The 21,233-nt window shown below is 39.1% G+C and overlaps 1 protein-coding gene across 3 annotated transcripts; it reads right to left on the bottom strand.

Moving 5' to 3' along the window:
* Nucleotides 1-4,018: 4,018 nt before the first annotated feature.
* N4BP1 (NEDD4 binding protein 1) lies at nt 4,019-21,004 on the bottom strand. Of its 3 annotated transcripts, XR_009962016.1 has the most exons (8): nt 20,655-21,004; nt 15,957-17,719; nt 12,309-12,439; nt 11,075-11,171; nt 9,336-9,443; nt 7,657-7,764; nt 6,649-7,475; nt 5,954-6,106 (listed from the first exon to the last, which is right to left on the bottom strand). XR_009962016.1 is itself a non-coding variant. In XM_062604936.1 (7 exons), exons 1-7 carry the CDS (start codon nt 20,856-20,858, stop codon nt 4,577-4,579), a joined length of 2,748 nt encoding a protein of 915 aa, XP_062460920.1. In that variant the 5' UTR covers nt 20,859-21,000; the 3' UTR covers nt 4,019-4,576. The 3 variants fall into 3 exon arrangements, 2 of the variants coding, with proteins under 2 accessions (XP_062460920.1, XP_062460921.1); XM_062604936.1 differs by lacking the exons at nt 5,954-6,106; nt 6,649-7,475 and adding an exon at nt 4,019-4,913 and having other exon boundaries at nt 20,655-21,000; XM_062604937.1 differs by lacking the exon at nt 5,954-6,106 and having other exon boundaries at nt 6,645-7,475.
* Between the last annotated feature and the right edge of the window lie 229 nt (nt 21,005-21,233).

Below are 21,233 nucleotides of genomic sequence, written 5' to 3'. Positions count from 1 at the left end.
GATAAGAAAACAGATATGCATCCAGTACACTCCTTGGCAACTCATTAGCTCCTCAAGTCAAAGCCCTTTTGCTGCATGTTTTCTACCCATTAAAATCTAAGAATTGACTCACATCTATCTTACAAAGAATGCGAATTATGCTGTATTTCATCCTAAAATCAACTCTCCACATAGAATCGTAGAATCATAGAATAGTTAGGGTTGGAAAGGACCTTAAGATCATCTAGTTCCAACCCCCTGCCATGGGCAGGGATACCTCACACTAAACCACGTCACTCAAGGCTTTGTCCAACCTGGCCTTGAACACCACAGTGGATGGAGCATTCACTGCTTCCTTGGGCAACCCATTCCAGTGCCTCACCACCCTTAAGAGGTGATTTACAATATGTTGTTAAGTTATCATTAATCAATCAGTGCCTTTCATAGACGTAAAGAACACACATGCACTTTCTGTAAAACCAATGGGTTACCTGCTGCCAATAGGCACTTTCTTGTCCTCAGCAAACTTGCAAATGTACCTGTGTAATATGCCTATGTGAAAAAAACTGTTCAGTTCTCTAGCAGTCTGTCTAGGGATTTTAATTTACATATGAGTAGATTAGGTTTTCATCGTAACTTTTTTCAGTGAAGAAGAGCTTTCCCAAATACCACAGTATTTCGACAATTTTCATATTTTTCTTCATCATGCAAGTTAGCATTAGAAAATAGTATTTTGCAATAAATACAATAGCGTATTTCATGTTTTTAAACTGAGGTGCTTTTTCCTTTAGGTTGTCAACTCTGTTTTCCAAGATGAGGGGATCCTGTTGGTCCCAAACTGACAAATCCAGAGTAGCTTGGGTATCTAAACTGCACCGTTTGGTGCACAGTGATCACAGCAGAAGTAAACCACTGTTACATATCTGTTATCACACAGACAACTACTTGAATGCACTCAGGCAATTATGATCTTCTATTGTTTTAGTATGGAGCTAGGAGATTACACATATATCTAGGATTTGGGTTTTTTGCTGTTGATAGGTCTTGGCACTTTTTAATATCACAGGTAAACCCAGGACTTTTCTGTCTAGGTAAAAATAGCTTTATCTACTTCGAATTATAAATATCTTCTCCTAGACAACAGAGAAGTTCTGTGAAAGATCAAAGAAATATTTCTTCATCTTCCCATAATACTAAGAAATTGAAAGTTGCATTAGCAATATATATACCGTATCATAAGAAAGTAGTTTATTCTAGGGACCAGGAACATTCTGGCTACATTCAGACTTAGATTTGACCTTTTCCTATGACATTTCACTTTGAGCACTTTGTGCAATTGATAAAGGAAAATCTCAGTCCAACTTTCTTGTATAAAAAAAACCCCATCTTATTTTCTTTGCCATTAAAAAAAAAAACAAAACAAACCCAAGAAAACACCAAAAAATCCAACCAAACCTTGTTCTATTGGGTGCAAGAAAGTTTTCTTGGTTGCTGTTTCATGTAGTGCTAGCTCTGTTGCACCCTGAAAGAGCCATACTAAGTAGACTAGTAGGGAACTAAGAACAAATGAGACTAATGGAAATACATGGTTTTGTTCTAAGTGCAGCTGAAATGCAACCCTGGGTGTTCCCCCATCATATGGCATAGCACTACAACAGCTTCACACCCATCTCCCAAGGAAAATTCAGACCATACTGTTATGTCTGTCATCTTTCCTGTTAACAGAGATGCAGTGTTCAAAACACAAAGCTGAAGTGACAATATAAAATATAACCTAAAAAAAAATGGGGGGGGGGGGGGGGGTGAGGAGAGAAAAAAAGAAAAACAGAAACCAAAGAAACTTTGGCCTCACTTGGCACCATTTTACACGAACTTAGCTGTGACAGTTTGCTTTAACATATAGCACCAAGTTTCTGCTATCAAAACCAATTTGTCAAGTCTGTCCTCTATCTGGGAAAAAGTGACAAGATTACAGATTTTTGATAGCTACTATTCCCAGCTAGATTTATTGTGTCATGCAAAAGTTATCAGCTACTATCAGGGGGGTGGAGCACCTCCCATAAGAAACTAGGCTGAGAAAGTTGGGGCTATTCACCCTAGAGAAGAGAAGCTGCATGGAGACCTCATAGCAGCCTTCCAGTATCTGAAGGGGGCCTACAAGGATGCTGGGGAGGAACTCTTCATTAGGGACTGCAGTGACAGGACAAGGGGTAATGAGTTAAAACTTAAACAGGGGAAGTTTAAATTGGATATAAGGAAGAAGTTCTTTACTGTAAGGGTGGTGAGGCACTGGAATAGGTTGCCCAGGGAGGTTGTGAATGTTCCATCTCTGGCAATGCTCAAGGCTGGGTTGGACAGAGCCTTCGGTGACATGATTTAGTGTGGGATGTCCTTGCCCATGGCAGGGAGTTGGAACAATGATGATCTTAAGGTCCTTTCCAACCCTAACTATTCTATGATTCTACTATGCTGCTGAATACTTGACACTACTTTCTTCTTTAATTCCTTTCAAATTGGATGTTTAGTATAGAAGCAAACAGCACATTTACTAATATTAATATAGTTTCCTAATCCACTGCTAACTGGTGACAAATTTCCATACTTCACCACATCATCCCACACATCATGATAGTAATTATGATGGTACTTATCTCTTGCTGCCCCGTAGTCATAGACAAAAGTCTATTTGGATGTAGAAACACATTAAAGGTCTTTCTTCATTGTTACTTGTATTTTTAATATGCTGCAATAACTGTTCCTAATACTTTGTTCTTTCATCTTTCCCTTTGCTGTTGGTGATGGACAAGCAAGACTTTGTCTTCCGTTTCTGACTTCACAATAAATGTGAAAGGGCCACATGTGAAGACAAACTTTCAACACCCTCATTTCCTCAGTATATTTAAGCTTTCTTGCATTTAACCAAAGAGTGATTTCAGAACCCAGGGAACCAGACAGAAAGCCTCTAGACTTCTGCTTTAAGGTAAAGCTCAGTATGTCAGAAGTTGAACACGGGCTCTGTAGCCCAGATTGTGTTTGTAGCCAAATTTGATTTTACTAATGTGAACACTTAGCATGAGAAAACAGTTAAAAGAAAGGTATAACAGACTTCAGCATGTAGAGACACACATTATTTTGACTTTGCTCCTGCTCCTGAAAGTGGTCCTGTTGGTCAGCTTTCATAAATTGTTCCTTTTTTTTTCCACCTTACCTATGTGATAGATCCCAGAACAGACTCCTCTTTAAAGGTGGAGCTGACTGTTAACTGGAGTGTACTAGCTCTGCACTAGACAGCATGCCATTTCTACGTAAACAGCAGCACATTCTGTTACTAGCTTGTGGCAGCATTCAGATTTAGAACAGACAGGGCAAAGACAAACAAGTAACAGTGCAGATTGACACAGATACTAAAGGTACTCTGAAAAAGTACTGATGGTCACCAGAATTTCCAACTTAAAAGCTAATACACTTATCAGAACTTTTAAAGCATTATAGGTATTTTCTGTTGATTAGGGCTGCGAATTTACATTTTCTACCTGAAACCTTCCTTCTCCTAGGAAGTATAGTATCTCTCAATCTGGATAAAAGGTGTCCAAGAGAAAAAAAATGACTGCTACAGCTGAACCCAGGACAAAAAGCAAATTGAGTTTCTTGGTTTTCATTCTGTGGAGACTGAGATTTTATCCACATACACAAAGCTCCAGTATCAGAAGGCTGCTTCGTAAAAGTTATTAATGTAATTACACAATTTTATCCATAATACTTTTGTTATCAATCTTGCATTTAATCTTTCTGTATACAAGTACAAGCATTTCAGAATGCAAAAGCCTTCCTGTGGATCATTACAAACCAAGGGATGCATAACGCCACCTTGTGACAGAACGTAAGCAATGCACCGAACATCCAGTGATTCCACGCAGTCATCTTCAAACTGCCATCTACAGATCATTAGGAGTATAGCCTAGTTCCAAAATCCACGAAGCAGGCTTAAGGAAAGCAGGTTCACATATACATTATGTAAAAGTCTTCACATCTGAAAGTAATAAGAAGGTCTGTTTTATTTCTATGGCAAAATATGACCAAGTTCATAAGTGAAGGAGGTACTAAGGAGCATTTGTTTTCTAAGAATATCTATACTCTAGATACAAACACCAACAATGATATCTGACAGGTGCATGACTTATGTTAAAGTCTGTTATGGGTGTACCTGGAAAATATATCTAAGGCTGTAAGAGTCACTTTTAAACCTCTGGCATGGCTTTCGCCTTTTGAGGAAAGGGTTTCTTAAAAAATGCTAACGCACTATTTAAAGTGGCAACAGTTCTTTAGAACTGCTGCTGCTTTAATAAGCAATTCATGTGAAGCAGATTTGTTTTTTTTTTTTTCCTAGAAAATATGCCTACAAATTTTTAATAGCAGCAGGTTTTAATTTATCAAAAACTGCTATCTATTAGCAACAGAACATATACAAATAGCTCTGTTTATACAAATAAAATTAGGTTTTGAATAATCACAAAGTAACATTAACTGAGCAACATTTTTCTCCACATCGATATTCGAAGTTAGTCCAATGATTTGGATATAAACCCCTGTATACTATTCAGTCAAGCACCATAGCAGACAGTGCATTAAGATCTCTCATGAATGGATGATCAGTTAGTATTTGATCAATCTTCTGTCTTTGCTCATGATCAGGAAAAATTTTTATCAGGGCTTCTCTTAGGCGTGCTGTTTCTGAGTCAGATCTCTGTGGTGGAATGGCTAAGCAGGCCTCTGTGTTTGTTTCCAGTGGAAGCAGTGCTGATGCATGATCACCATGTACTCTGTTTTTAGGTTGTTGACTGCTACTGGTTGGTCTGGGGACGGGTGTGAAGAAAGGCGTCTCAGAAGAATATTGTCTACTGCTCTGGAAAACCCTTGGTGCTGACTGGAAATCTCTATGGAACAAAACAAAAATTCTGATTAAGTAGATGTTAGCTGTCTCTGTAAAAACACAGACAAGAAAAATTGAGTATAACCCCTCTACTTCAGTGCTGCTCAGCTAGTTATGGATTGGAATCAAGTAATAAGTATTTTTTCAAAGTGAAACAAAACAGTAGGTATAACAGTTTTCAATTTGAATCTGGCATGACTAAATAACATTAACATTATCTCAGTCTAGTTACAATAAATGCAAGTACTTGACAGAAAACAGCAACAGTCAAAGCTTATTTTATGGAAGAACCAACACCAGTGTTATTGAACCAAATGGATAAAAAGACACATTGAACACACACACGATTCAGAGCATGTGAAAATACTGACAGAGCAAAGAGACTTCCAGATGCTCTGTAAGACTATTCCTCATCTACTTTTACTCGTGACTGAGCTGCGCTCACTTTTAGACCAAGGTGTTGTTTCCCCTGGAATGAGATCCTAAATGGGGCAATGAGGTTTTTCAGCAGTGTCAAGATCTGAATATTTTTCCTTAATTATTGAAATTTCATGTCAGACTTTGAAAAGCTGTTGCTACTCTGCTAGCACTACAGAATTTAGGGCCAAGTCTACTTCAGTTGCCACCAGGTAATGAAGAAAACAAAGAAACGAACTCATGTTACAGTCTAGTTTCCTACCAGCAAGAGAAACAGTATCTAAATTAGAAACCTCTATCTTAAAAGCATTTAGATTAGGACATCTCTCATTACTCAATATGGCAAGGCTCTTTTAATTGCTGAAGATCTTTCTAGTTTCTGCTTTTACTCCTGGTGCCATTTATGCTTTCTGCATTATTTAATTCAAGTAGAAAAGTCTCAGGTAAGGAACAAAATTAACTCTTTACACTGGCATCTTTCCTCTGTCAAAACCATCAATATAAAAAAAACCCACCACTCCAAAATCAAAGCCTACTTCCAGTTCCAAGTTTACTGATAGGAATCTAAGCTCTTCTACAGTCTTCTCAGAAGAGTCTCCTTCCATTTCTACAGTGAGCACTGTACTGCTTTCACATTTTTCAGACACAGCACTGTGTTTTGGGCAGCTAAAACACAATGTTCCACATGACATCTTCTAAGGACTTTATATTACAGCCCTTCTATTCAAAAAAAATATATTATATTTAAATATTATTTGTAATTATGCATAATGTACTGTCCTGGGTTCAGCCGTAGCAGTCATTTTTCTCCTTCTTAGTAGCTGCAGCAGTGCTGTGTTTTGACTTTCGGCCTGATGTTTTGGTTTGGCCAAGGACTTTGTGAGCCTCATGCTCTGCCAGGGAGGAGGGGAAGCCGGGAGGAAGCAGAGACAGGACACCCGACCCAAGCTAGCCGAAGAGGTATTCCATACCACAGCACATCGTGCCCAGGATGTAACTGGGAGTTAGCCAGAAGGGCTGGGACTGCAGGGTTGGAGGAGGTATGGGTCAGAGCTTGGTCGGGCTGGGGAAGCGAGTTATCGGTTGGCTGGTGGTGAGGTGCTGTATTCGCTTCCCTTGTTATTTCCTTTATCATTGTTATTATTGGTGGTAGCAGTAGTGATTTGTGTTATACCTTAGTTAGTAAACTGTTCTTATCTCAACCAGTGGGAGTTGCATTCTTTTTGACTCTCCGTCCCTCTGGGAGTAGGGGGAGGGCAAGAAGGGGGGGGAGTGAGTGAACGAGCTGTCTGGCTAGGGTTTAAACCACAACATGTACTTACATATGTACTTACAATAAGTGTTATATTATTTTCTTAGCATTTCCTACTGGAGTTCTAGAACTACACTAGATTTTTCATGACAACATTAAACACAGTTATTTTCAGATCAACCTGTGAACTTCTGGTATATACTTCTCACTTTCCTCAGTTGTTTCCATTAGCTGAGATAAAGATTTACACATACAATTAGTTAAGTATAACTTGTCTTTTTTATTACTGATTTTTAATTACCTCAGTTGTTTCTAAAAGATCGCTGAATACTCCTCACTACCATTAGCATTTATATACTTAAAGTGGTGAAAGAAAAGTAAAGAGCAGCTCATTTTCTCACACAAAAGAGCAAAGCCATTCCCACATCTTGATGGCTAATATAAAGCAAATTCATGCTTGGAATATATGAATATTTTAAATGTATAATAATCTTACAGGAACTATATATTTATTAATATTTAAAAATATTATTTAAAAAGCATTTAATAACAATGCCCTTCAAAAATTGTTTTATTAACAGCACAATTTCATGTCTCAAGTGAGAAGAGAAATGCCTCTCTCATGACTGAGTGTAGAGTTTCTATTGTACCACCTATTGTCCCACTATGAATAAGTGATAAACCAAGGTGTTTTAAATAACATCACCATAAGTAACAGGATACAAGGCTACCACCACACCCAAACCACTCCAGCTTTGTGCTATGTTAACATAGTTTGGACCACCTTTGAATGAAAGCCATCACAATTGAATCTCAGAGGAAGTTATTGTTTTACTTATCTTAGCTCTGAGAGAGATCTTGATTAGATGCAAATGTCACCAGCAGTTTCTGAACAGGCTTAAGAAACAGAAAAATCATGGTTTTGTTAAAGCTACTACAACCTACAGTATTCTTGCCTAATTTCACTATATATTTACTAATACAGATCTGAAGAGGTGTTCAAGTGACTCAGGAAAACAGTTTATTCCAAATGTGAAATTATAACTGCATCAAAGAAAAGTAAAAGTAGTGCTTATACCTAGAAAAGTCTTCATTTTGAAGGAAGTCATCTAATCTAGGTCCATTTCTTCCCAAAGGATCATCAGGAACCATAAATATGTCACCAGCAAAAGTGTACTGGAGCAGCCTGCAAGAGATTTCTTTCAATGTTATTTAATAACAATGTATTACATCTTTATTACCTTCACCTTTGTAGCACAGGATAAGTTGCCTTATAGCAGATACACTATACCATATCAGGAGTCACGGAAGCTTAACTAGTAATCCATTTTAGATACAACCAGTATTTACTGTCAATTTAATTGGAGCTTGGGAGCTTTTGTGATCTGTTCCCATGGCACTGCAAAAAACTAAGCTTTGCTTTTTTTTATTTTATTTTTTTTTTTTTCCCCTTGACAGCAAGAGTTGAATGACTGCAACTTTTTATCACAAAACCAGAATGGAATTTTCTTGGCAATTAGAGAAACTCTTCTGGTTGTTCAAACTTGCCTTACTTGTAAGGGCTTTCAACCATGTAGCTAAAAAGCATATGTTATTTGAAAGCCACAAAACTAGCAAACACAGCATTAGCTGTTTACAGATAAGACACAAGGAAGTTCTTTTTCTGGAATCATCTTGGGAACTCTGCATTGAAGAAAACCAGTTCAACTAAAATTTGTTTTCAAGGAGAAAATTTGGTATAGTGGAATTTTCCCAGAAGTAAAACTAACAGGAGATGTTAACACAAGCTCTTAAAAAAAAAAAAAAAAAAAAAAAAAAATCACAGATCCAGAATGATATGCTAACAATTATTGCTAAAGCTCTGTAGAACAAAGCCTGACTTGGGCAGAACTCACTCGATAAATCATGCAAATATCTACATGATTAGTCAACATGAATTCCACATTCTCCCAGCTATACTGTGAGAACCCAAGGCAGGTTTTATTTATTTCATTTGACCTATACACATCCCACTCACTGCAGCAGATGTATCCTCAGAAAATGTCATGGAGACTGAGGGATTAGTGGGCAACAGAAGGTCATACCTTAATAATAATAAAATGACCTTATTTAACTGGAGGAGGAAAAAGCAAAACAACCAAGCAAACAAAAAAAAAAAGAAACACTTGAACAGGAGAAACTAATTGACAGAGAATCCACAAGCTCAAGCAGGGATAATGTGATAGCTGATTGAATTCATCTAAACCAAAAGGACACTCAACAATTGCAGAGAAATGGCTACAGGAATATTGCAAGAGTTCATTATTTTCTTTAGCTATGCCAATTTGTTGTACTACAGTAATGAATGATTGATTCTAAGACCTTAAAAGTGGTGCTGTACGTGAGCATCAGATATCATGTCTCCTTCAAGAAATGATATCTAAAACAAGAAAGCCTATGAGAATAGACTGCAAAGCATCTACTCTAACAGGATTTAACACTGAATTTCAGAATTGACATATCTTAGCTTCTAAACCAAGCTCCTATTTATGTGAGCAATTAACAGATACACATTAGAGAATATATAACAGGGATATTAGACTACTCAACACATGATTATAAGGCCATGAATCAAAGTGGTGAAGCACAGACAGTACTTTTTTGGGATGCACCAGAATTTCATGACAGACTTAAAACAAAAATCCCATATGAAGGTAGAGTATCCACACCTGTAAGGACAGACATCCTTTTATGCTTTCATAGAAACGGAGTAATTACCTTCTTTGAATAATTTCTCTCCAGGCAATTGATTCTGTCACAAATTCTCTGAAGTTATCATTAGTCACAATAACACCTCCAGTTTTATCAGCAAGGTGTAATAAAAACCTGTAAGATTTATTTCAAAGACAGTTAAGAAAATCTGCTTTGCTGAAAACTGTCTACAGATTTCGAAAACTAAACATTTTATCATCCAAGAGCGATTGCCTTGCATGAAAACAAGCACTCTGATTACCAGAAAATGATGCTGCTCTGACCCATCATATAACTATAAGCATTTTAGGTGGCATGCATTTATTTAGTGCAGCAGAGTCTTCATGGGAGGCTTTTTTTTTCTCATGAAAAAAGAAAAAAAAAAAAACAAACCCCAAAAAACAACCACAAGAAAAGCTTCCTCAAATCCATCAGATTCTAAATATTTGTAGAGATAAACGGGTTGCTTTACAAAAGAGTACAGTATTTCTTACACATTCCAACATAAACTTGTTTCCATATACTATTTTGGTCAACATGGATATCCATTTTCTGCATGTCAGTTGTTTGCTCTGTCAACACTTGTTAACAAAGAGTGTGGTTACTACTTTGTTGTTAAATTGTGACAAAAGGAAACTACAGATTTATTGAGATTTATTTTTTTTTTTTACCCATCTGAAAACAAGCTTTTTGCCATTGAAACTATTTAGCAAAGAGATGGTGTCCTTTAAAGAAAAGTGTACACTTTTGTGCAAATATGTTAGCACAGCACTCATTTCTACTGCACCTAAATAGCATTTCTATATGAAATGCTGGGTGCATATAAAGCATGAGTGTGGAAACAACTCCAGTTTGGCTGCCTTGTACTTTTTTTTTTTTTTTGCCATAACATTATTATTTAAGAGATCACAGTTACCATATTTTAACAAGGATGATATATAGAGTGCACTTATCTTTTTTCATATTAAGTTTTGCAATCAGGTGCATGACTGCACAATCTAACAAAACTAGCCATGCCCATGATACAAAAACATTACAATTTTATAGCCAGAAAAATAACGTATGAATGATTACTTGTAGGAATAAACTTAAGCAGCATGTGCTTTCAGCCATACCTGAAGACTGGGAAAATCTGGCAAGAAGAAGCCCCTGAATCTTACTGTACTGAAAGATGATCCCCACATTTTGAAGCTGAACTTAGGTGTTCAAGTTAACTTGGAAATTTAGTAGCCTACACATTGTTACAAATATAGTGCTCAAGTACACACCAATATCTCTATGCCACAATGGCATCAAGAAAGAAAATGGAACAAAACTGCACCTTATTAGTAGCTCACTTATGCTAGTGTTCTCCAAACATAAAAGTCAATTCCAACAGACTGATAAGGAATGCAGAAGAACATTACTATAAGACTTAATTTCTTATGCAATGCAAATGGCGAGGTTTGAAATGGATCTTTGGGTCTTTGTTTGGTTTTTTTTTTAATGGTTAAAATTGCCACGAAAATGTGCCATTTTCCACTAATTTCTGTGTACATTATTTATCTCTGTGTACATATATATATTTATTTTCTGTGTACATATATTTAAATACACGGATGTTTCATTGGACAGTAAAATAACATAAATGTAGACGTTAGTCTTAAGTTGGAAGCATAGCTCTCTGTCTAGATAGGTTGAAGAATTAACTAATACAACCACTCATGAAGTATGAGGTTTTTATACCCGTTAGACAGATGTTTAAAAAGACTGTATATATTCTATACCTGTCATCATGAGCAGCAATTCTTGCTCCTAAAACCACCCTTGCAGGGGTTAAAGATAATATTCCAACATCCTGGAGCTCTGTTAAGAAATCCTGCTCTGTTAAAACATGAAAAAACTTTTCTTAAAAACAAGAGTCTTCTTTGAGGCTATTTATTCAACAATTTGTGTGAGGTGGGTAAGTGAAGATAGGTTATTTTTGTATCTGTTAACAGAAATAACATTCATAAATGAACATTGCTAATATGAAAATCATCAAATCATAGAATAGTTAGGGTTGGGAAGGACCATAAGATCATCTAGTGCCAAGCCCCCTGCCATGAGCAGGGACACCTCACACTAAACCATGTCACCCAAGGCTTCATCCAACCTGGCCTTGAACACTGCCAGGGATGGAGCATTCACAACTTCCCTGGGCAACCCATTCCAGTGCCTCACCATCCTAACAATAAAGAACTGCCTCCTTATATCCAATCTAAACTTCCCCTGTTTAAGTTTGAACCCATTACCCCTTGTCCTATCACCACAGTCTCTAATGAAGAGTCCCTCCCCAGCATCCCTATAGCCCCCCCTTCAGATACTGGAAGGCTGCTATAAGGTCTCCACGCAGCCTTCTCTTCTCCAGCCCCAACTTTCTCAGCCTATCTTCATACAGGAGATGCTCCAGTCCCCTGATCATCCCCGTGGCCCTCCTCTGGTCTTGTTCCAAGAGTTCCATGTCCTTTTTATGTTGAGGACACCAGATCTGCGCACGATACTCTAAGTGAGGTCTCGCAAGAGCAGAGTAGAGCGGCAGTAAAACTGGGAGGAAGAGGCTGAAACTAGAAACTAAAGAGCATTCAAGACCCAAAACAAACAAAAAGGCCTTCACTGATTGCACATCAGTTATCCTAAACAGCATTTCAGAGAGTGTCTCATACTGTATATAGAAACCCAGCTACTGATGCTGAGCAGCCAGACTGACATGCTGTGGTATGGAATACCCCTTTGGTTAGTTTGGGTAAGGTGTCCTGTCTCTGCTTCCTCTCCTCCCTAGCTAAGCACGAGACTGAAAAGGTACTTGGTCAACGTAAGCGTTACTTAGCCATAACTAAAAACATTGGTGTTATCAGTGTTGTTCCCAGGCTGAAAGTCAAAAACACTGCACCAGCTACTAGGAAGGAGAAAAATGACTGCTACTGCTGAACCCAGGACAGTAATTTAATAAAGAAAACATTAGGAAACTATTTCCCTCACCTGTAATGTTAGGATCACGTCTTGTTCTCCATTGCGGAACAAACACAGTAATATTTCTGTGGCCACGTTTCCAAAAGTAGTCAACAGCTATTGCGATTCCTCGACAGGAGAAGAATTTCCTTAGCCCATGACTGGGGGTGAAAGAAAGAGAGGAGATATGAAATTCACTAGTTTTACTACCATAAACGCAAAGAGAAAGGAACTAAACCTTGCCAAGTGAAGCTGCCAGTTACACATGTGGCCTTACCAGACAAAAAAAAAAACAAACAAAAAACAAAAAAAAACCCAGTAGATTGATGCTACAGATGAAGAATCTTATAAATGGAAAGAGATTTTCAGCAAAAGAAGAGAACAGAAACATCACAATTCCTTAGCCCAGTCTCAGTTTCACAGTCACAACAATATTTGACTAAGCAGCAGTCGGTTTATCTTTAAAAAAATCATCTAGGAATTTCAAGGTGTTAGCTGGTAGTGAAACTAGAAGCATACATCCATTCAGAGCAGCCCTGCAGAGAAGGACTTGGGGGTGTTGGTCAATGAGAAAATGAACATGAGCCAGCTTCAGTGTGCGCTCACAGCCCAGAAAGCCAACTGTATCCTGGGCTGCATCAAAAGGAGCGTGACCAGCAGGTCAAAGGAGGTGATCCTGTCCATCTACTCTCTCTTGTGAGACTTCGCTTACAGTATTGTGTGCAGTTTTGGTGTCCTCAGCATAAAAAGGACATGGAACTCTTGGAACAAGTCCAGAGGAGGGCCATGAGGATGACTGGGGGACTGGAGCACCTCCTGTATGAAGACAGGCTGAGGAAGTTGGGGCTGTTCAGCCTGGAGAAGAGAAGGCTGCATTGAGACCTCATAGCAGCCTTCCAGTATCTGAAGGGGGCCTACAAGGATGCTGGGGAAGGACTCTTCATTAGGGACTGTAGTGATAGGACAAAGAGTAACGGGTTCAAACTTAAACAGGGAAGTTTAGATTGGATATAAGGAAGAAGTTCTTTACTGTAAGGGTGGTGAGGCACTGGAATGGGCTGCCCAGGGAGGTTGTGAATGCTCCATCCCTGGCAGTGTTCAAGACCAGGTTGGACGAGGCCTTGGGTGATATGGTTTAGTGTGAGGTGTCCCTGCCCCTGGCAGGGGCTTGGACTAGATGACCTTAAGGTCCTTTCCAACCCTAACTATTCTATGATTCTATGATTTTCCTCCCCATTAACACAACTGTGTACATGCATGTATGGATCTGTGTTTACGTAGTTACTTCTGGGAAACTGTACCAGCTGTCAACTGTCTGAAACATTAAATTCGTTCTAGATCTGGCTTCAACACTGTTTTGTTATAGTATGTAACACTACACTTCCTCCCCCCCCCCCCCCGCCCCCCATGGAGATGTTTATTTTGTTCTCCTAAACAAGATTTAAGCCTGTTCTTTAGGAAGCATCTTTAATCTAACAGCACAAAGTAGATGACATATGAGACATGTATCTTAAGCAGTCATACAGGTTTGGCTCAGCCAAAGAGCATCTGACAGAATTCATGGGATCATTGGCAGTAGAAATTATCCTATTCAAGAGTTAGTTCCACCTAAATAGGAAGTTAATACAGCCAATACAAAGCTTTTCAGGACTTCCAAACTCCAAGATTAAAGACTGTATTTTAAAATAGTTAAATGTTTAGGAAACAGTCTAATCTTTTCCCACTTTGTCCGGGGATACAGGTGACCTCTCAGAATTACTATTTTGCTTAAAGTACTCTATTTTGTTCTGGCAGCATGGTTTCAAAATGAAAACTAACACAGGTTTATGCATGTTCAGCAGTGGAACCCAGAATGCACTGAAGAAATCTTATATAGCAAGTTCTCACAGTAAGTTTACTCATTAGTATTGACAAGTGGAGCAGACAGTCTGTTTAAAAATTACCACTTCCTCATTAAGAAGTACGGTACTTGTCATTGCTCACTCTCATATTCCAAAGCTACAGAAAAGCCCCATAGCAAGCACTGAATAGACCTTTTGACCTGAGTGTTTGCCAAAATTACTTAGCATAAAAAGAACAAATCCACATCTCTTCCTGACTAAAGAACAACAAACAATTCAAGGACAGTTTTGATGAGATAAATGTCAAATAAACCAAGCAATGCACAAATGTTTCAAATTAACTGAGTTTTGATATTCCAGTTAGTCATAACTTGAAAAAAGATAAAATTGTAACTTGCAACACTTTCCAAAGTTGTCTGCAGTAGAAGCATGAAAAGAGAAAAAGGAATTAGAAGGCATTTACAATAATGGAAAATCCTTGCATCATGGTCAATGCAGTGAACTTTTCAAAGTAAATGATCTTTTTAGTATTAAGTGTACCCACTTTATAGAGTTTGTTTGCATGGTGCTTTGTCAGCCAATCTGTTACAATTATACAACAGCTCTACTCTCTTTTGCATACATTCTTTCAGGTGATGAATAGGCAATGAGGCGTGTGCACACATACACAGGGTTCCCTATTCTGCAAGTTTTATTGAGGGGGATGGAATATTTTTGTTGCATGCCTACATTTGTAAAAAGTAAACAGGACCCAAGCACTAAGGTGTAATGTTGTTAAAGGAAAAATACATTACTACTATAAGAATCTCCACTTCAAAATTACAAGATGCTAAGAGCAGAAGTAAAAAAACAGAACACTTACACTGATGGTAACTCAACTTCTTTGTTAGATGCATGAAAAGCAAATTAAGTTTGATGCACAAAATTGCTTGCAACAGAGCAGAGCTCACTGAAATTAAATTCCTACTGAAGTGTCCATGGAGCTCAAGCACTAATAGTTCAAATCAGGTTGCTTTGAAGTGGCACAAATCAGGCTTCAAATTTGACCATTGCCTAGTAAGCAAGGCTGTAGAATTAATTTACTTTTCATTTGGAAACATATTGTTATCAAATAGGATCTTGCCTACCTCCAAAGCATATCTAGTTTTAATTTTCTTTGTCCATTCCATTTTTTCAGATTACTTTAGTATTTGGGTTTAATAAATCTGAGCTACTCGTTTTTTATAAATTTGCAATTTTTTGTTAGAACAGGAAAGCTAAGCCTAAAAGGCTTTACAGAAAATATTTTCCAGTGTATTGCAATTACCAACCAATTTTTAAGTCAAAATCAAGGACCTATTTTAACCAGTTATTGTATTTGTTCATCTCCAGACTACGTATTCTTTTTTAAGTCAAAAGTAAATTCTACAAGAATTGTTTCATATTAGAATATCCTGCAATGGCACTGGTCTAGCTGGTTTTGTGCACTGAAGTGGACCGGCTAAAAGAACTCTGGATTTCCATCTGTTCACAGTACCTCAACAAGGAATAACTCCAAATAAGTCAGTTATAAAAACTGACACTATCACAAAAAGAGAGTAAAAACTATTAAAATTGCTATGTGCTGGAAATTAAAATGGCTACAGCATGCTCATGTAATTTTTCATTATCAAGCCTTACTGTAACTTACCATTGCAGCCATTCCCAGTAGCTGAAAACCTTGCTGTGAACATGGGCTTTTGGTCACCTAAAAGCTAGCTAGCAAAAGGTTTACATATGCCACAGCATCCTCAGTTTCCGTTTCATTTGAAAGCTCATTGAAATTTTAATAGAGATAGCTGAAGAGAACAATACTTACGTGATTGCAACATTGCTTCCATCAATAATGATGTGTTTTAAATATGGTTTCCCAGGTTCATTTTTCAATTCCAGTCTGTATGGCTTTTTCAGAGAATCCAAAAATCTCTGAACTCCAGTAACAGAAGGATCAGGATGATGTCTTTGTGGTCCCACTGTCTTTTTATCAGGATTTGAGGGCTGCATTTGTGAAGACAATACCTGGTTTGAGACAGGATTTTCTGAGTTTGAGGTTTGGGAACGGCGTTGGTTAGGAGATCTCCCTTGAGAAGAGCTGCAGTGTCCTAATTGGTCCTCAGAACCAGGATGACTATTCTGTACAGTTGAGGGCCCTGCAGTGCTTTGCTGAACTGCAGTTTTAGTCTTAGTCAAGGTACACTGCACATCTGAGCTCCCTCTGGCTACAAAATCAACATCTTTTAGAGCTCCAGCTTGTATAGTCCCAAAAGTTACACCACCATCAGTATCTCTATCACTTGATCTCAAACTGTAATTCTTACCCTGGCAATAAATGTCTCGTTTTTTATAGCACATAGCTGAATTTTTACTGGAAGGAGAAACAGGTTTACCTACCAACGTATGCATTTCATTTTCTGCATCAGCTTGCATGCTTGGTGGATTTCTCATTTTGTGATACTCACTTTTTGTCCCCCTTGAAGTATGACTGGATTTAAGCGGACTTTTATTGCTTTTGTCTACTAGCTTTTGTGAGTTATTTGCATTACTTCCTAAAGAGGGATTGTCAGTTTTAGGCATTGGAGATGACTGCCCATGCTCTTTTTGAGATTTCGCATTTTCCTTTTCAATTTCTTCTAACAGTGTTAATGGTTCCACAGATTGCCCTAGGATACCAATGACTTTTTCTACAATATTTTGGCGATATCCCATTGTTCTGAAAAAGTTCACAAGAATTCTATATTCCATTTCCTCACTGATTTCATCACCTACTTTAATGTGATAACTGGAATCATTTGATCTCCTTTCATTGCAGCTATCTGAAAGCAGATCAATAATTGATTCACTATCTGAATGATTACTGTGTGAAAATATGACTTCCTGATCATTTTCTGAAGAGAACTGCTTTTTAGGAAGCCTTTCCTCATCATAAGAGGATCTTCTTTTACATGACTGCCTTTCTTTAGGCACTACTGTCTGTAACACAGGCACATTTATGGGAACAAAACTTGTTCCAGGAGCATCAGAAAACACAACGTCCATTTGCTTTGTAAGTTCAGTTACAGGTGTTCCAGCATTGTTTCTTTCTTCCTCACCACCTTCTCTTCCATCTCTGTTTGTAGCTATTACTTTGGGGGCTTCGTTATGTAAAAGCTCTGTTGGGCTTTCAGAACCTGTCAGATCTATGATACTGCTCTGCACTTTACAGCATTCAGCTTGTGTGAGAGCTAGGAGCTCTCTTTTTAGTGAGCTGGGCAAAATCAGTAAATCCATTGTGTATTTATCTGCATGTGCTTCCACAAATTGTCTGAATTGCTTCTTAATCTCCGACTCATTGTCACTTAATAAGCTTTCATTACTCTCAAAAAGGTTCACAAACTGCTGAATATGACTCTGAGCCATAACAACAGCTTCTGCACCCCCTTTAATACCGAGCAATCCTATTTCCAGCACTGATATATCAGCACAGGTATCCTGAATAAGACTGTTGAGAAACAGGCTTTGTGCACCAACAAAGATGCAGTGCATGTCCTTTGGGTAGTACTCTTTTTCTTCTAGTTCAGGTTCGCAGAGTCCCTTAATATACTCCTAGAAGGACGAAAAGACAGCAGAGTGAATATTTGTGACAAGCTGGTATATCAAGTTAGTTTTGGTTATGTCAGAAATGGATGAGTACATTAGAAAATAGTCAACTTGGCACAAGAAACTTGAGAAAGTAAATACTGCCAGTAAACCAGATAATGGAGAGAAAAGATACCTGAAATGATTTTTAAATAATTTATATATATAGAGAGAAGTCTAACTTAAATATCCTAGTGTTTATAAGTTTACTTGAAACTGACAGTAAAAGAATATTTAAGTTGAAGCTCAAACAGTTTAAAAGACAAGTCAAAAGAGATTTATTTTCCCAGCCCCATTCTTTGGTCAGAGGACATATGCATCATGAACAAATGCCTCACACTAAAGAATTCTACCTCGTCTGCAAAAGTGAACTTCTAATAAGACTTTCTAAAGGTAAACTTCCAAAGGCTCATCAGAGCAGTAGCCATCCTACATTTTTTAGTTGTTATTATGTGTTACTTATTACTCAATCAAGGACATTGATCCTGCGGCATGGCACAACATAACTAGTAGCCACAGTAGGATCCATTAAAAATACCTTACAGGGAAGAAAAAAATAAAAAACTCTTACCCCAAACAAATGACAAAACCACTGTCTGGACTGTGATAGATTCCTTAATTAACCCAATAAAATATTTGGATTTTAAAACTACAACTGCCAGACTACCTACTTACAATGGGCATATAACACGGGGGGAAGGGGAGGGGGAAATCATCACACCCCAAAAGCTCCACAGCAAGCTGAGGCTTTGAAACTCAGTATTTTGAAAAAGCAGATATTGACAAATGAGAAAACTCCAGGCTCCAGATGGGTTTGTGCCCCAGAAGTTCAGGTTTTTAATAGATTAAAAACCAAAGAAAAAAAAAACCAAACAAAACCCAAATCAAAAACCAAACCAAAATCAAACAAACAAAACTCAAACAAAAATCCCACTGTTATTTCTGTCACCTAAAAGTTACCACCAGAAAATTCACTGTGCTGCCTTATTTTAAATGTGTCAGAGTTGAGAACTCTGTCAATACAGTGCACTGTTTATTCTTCCAGGTAGCATTATTTTTTCCCCTATCTCTTTCTGTGCTTTAACCTCTTATGCAGTAAAACTAGTTTCTAAGCTGTAGTCATTGTTTTGCAGACTCCCAAGTATACCAAATTTTATTCTCTGCCTTAACTCTTGGATACCAAAAGTTCTCCTGTGAATGGAACTGAAAACAAACAAATACAAGGTAATGAATAACATAAGACCACTTTGTATCATCTCTTGAGTTACATCATCTTGATTATCAGGGCAAAGTACTCCAAGGCCATATTAGCACAACCTGTTTCTACAACAAAATCCATAGGATTACTTTTTGTGCTTTAGTCATCATACGACATTTTAGCAGATCAACAAGATAATATAATTAGAAAAAAGGATATACTAAATCTGGGAACTTCCCCCACCAGGCAGCACTGAAGAATGAATACACTTCCTGCAAGTGATGAATTACAACAAATTGCTATCACAAAACCTTTTGAAGGGAGACAATGAAGATGTGCAATTGTTGAAGATGTGCAATTGTCTGGTCAATAACCCCTCCAGGTAGGGTCTGAAAATTGCTCTACATGTAAGGGAAGTCACGTCTCCCACACCCTTCAAAGCATTTGGAGTAGAAAACATTTTTTATGTTATTAGGAAAATCAGCAATTAGAAAATGGAATTCTTGTGATATTTGTTTCAGGCTTCAATTTTCTGGAGAAAAAAAAAAAAGAGAAAAGTTGTACTGCAGCTGCCTGGAGAAAAATGAATAGCTGTTTATGCTACCTGTAACAGTTTCTGGAGTTTCTTAAGCCCGAGTATGCAAGCAAATTGTGTTAAGAGTAAATTTCAGAATCAAATAACTCAAGACCCTAAATATTCATAGTATTTTCCTTGCATTACACAGTTGAGGAATCAAGTTTTTGAAAGCGGACTGGTCAGTCCATGAATTAAGTCACAAAACACATGCTAAGGATCCCCACTAGCATGTGTCTGTTCTTAAACAGATACAAAAGTCTGCATATTGAGATTTGGGGTTTGAAAGCTACCTCCAGCCTTGCCAGTGCTCACACCATCCTTCTCATCATACAATTCAAACAGGCATAGTTATCAAGTCCACTATAAGTGATATTAACTTCATCGTTACTGCTAAGCCTCCCCCAAAAGGTTTGTTGTACAAGAGATTCACCAAACTAACTCTCTGACTTCTAAAGTGAAGATACTTTACAGCAATTAGTGTCAGTCAGAGACTCGCAGAGCCTAGACCGCTCTCCCTTTTAACGTCTTTGGTTAAAAAGAAAGCTCTCTGCTCCAGGAAACAGACTGATGAAGCAAGAAACTCCTACACTTTCCTACTAGGAAAGACCAGCCGGGCTAAACTGATAGCGAGCGCATTAAGTAGGTAAAAAGTTACTAACTGCCACAAAGTTACGTTTGAAACGCAACTGTGAAACGCGGTAACACCTAACCGAGAGTATTTACTCGACTTTGGGAAGGACAGGGATACATTTTAACCGCGTTTCAGAACACAACTTAGCCCACTCCCGCACGTGTTTAACCCCCTCTCGCAGAGGTATTTCACGACGCGGTGGCCGGGCCACACCGATGAACTTCCCACTTCTCAGCTGAACTGTTTCTCTCTATTCTCCGAGCTTGTGTCAACACCACCGGAGACACCCCGGCACCCGCGACACGCCTGTTTCCAGGGCAGGGCTCTGTTTCACCGTGAAGCACCGATTTCTCCCTCTCGGCCCCGTACACAGCAGCCCGAGCCGTGCCCTTGCTGGGAGGGGCGCTATCGTATGCAAACACGGCCCCGCTCCCTGGCCCGGGTGACAGAGGCCCTGCGGCTGCTGCCCGCGGCGCTTCCCACCAGTCCCCCGTACCTTGGCGGCGCGCACGGCCTTCCAGCCGCCCGCCAGCTGCACCCAGATGCGTCGGTCTCCCTGCGCCCCGAGCACGGCCAACTGCACCTCGAACAAGCACTCGATGCGGCCCCGGCTGCCCTCCAAGAGACAGCTTTTCTCCGCAGGGACAGTGAACTCGTCCAGCCACGGCTCTGAGCCGCGGGCTACCCACTGAGCTGCCATCACCACTGCCCTCTCAGACCTAGCATAGCGCTGAGACCCCCGACGCCAACACGGGGAATCCCCGGACTCCCTCAGTGTACGTCATCCGATCGCGTCCGGAAGCGGACTGAAGCTTTCTACAGCCGGGGAGCCATCTTTAGTCAGGGCGGACACAGCGCTCCGCCCTCTTGGGGGCTGCGCCAGGGTAAGACGAACCCTCCCACACAGCCGCTCGCCGCTCGCTAGTCCCGCGGAGGGGGTGGGGGGTGTTTGCCGTCGTGGCCCAGGTGCCTTGAGAGGACGACTTGAGTTGCCCATAGCGCCAGGCGCGATCCCCTCAGCGGCTCTTACCATCGCCGCAGGAAAGAGCCTGTCCTCTCACACGATCCCACAGCC

The sequence above is a fragment of the Pezoporus occidentalis genome, unplaced genomic scaffold, assembly GCF_034315485.1.
Source record: "Pezoporus occidentalis ecotype Australia unplaced genomic scaffold, CSIRO_AGI_Poc_V1 ctg89, whole genome shotgun sequence".
Classification (NCBI taxonomy): Eukaryota; Metazoa; Chordata; class Aves; order Psittaciformes; family Psittacidae; genus Pezoporus; species Pezoporus occidentalis.
The sequence above is the reverse complement of the archived record's forward strand: the minus strand, read 5'-3'. Positions and strand labels throughout refer to the sequence as shown.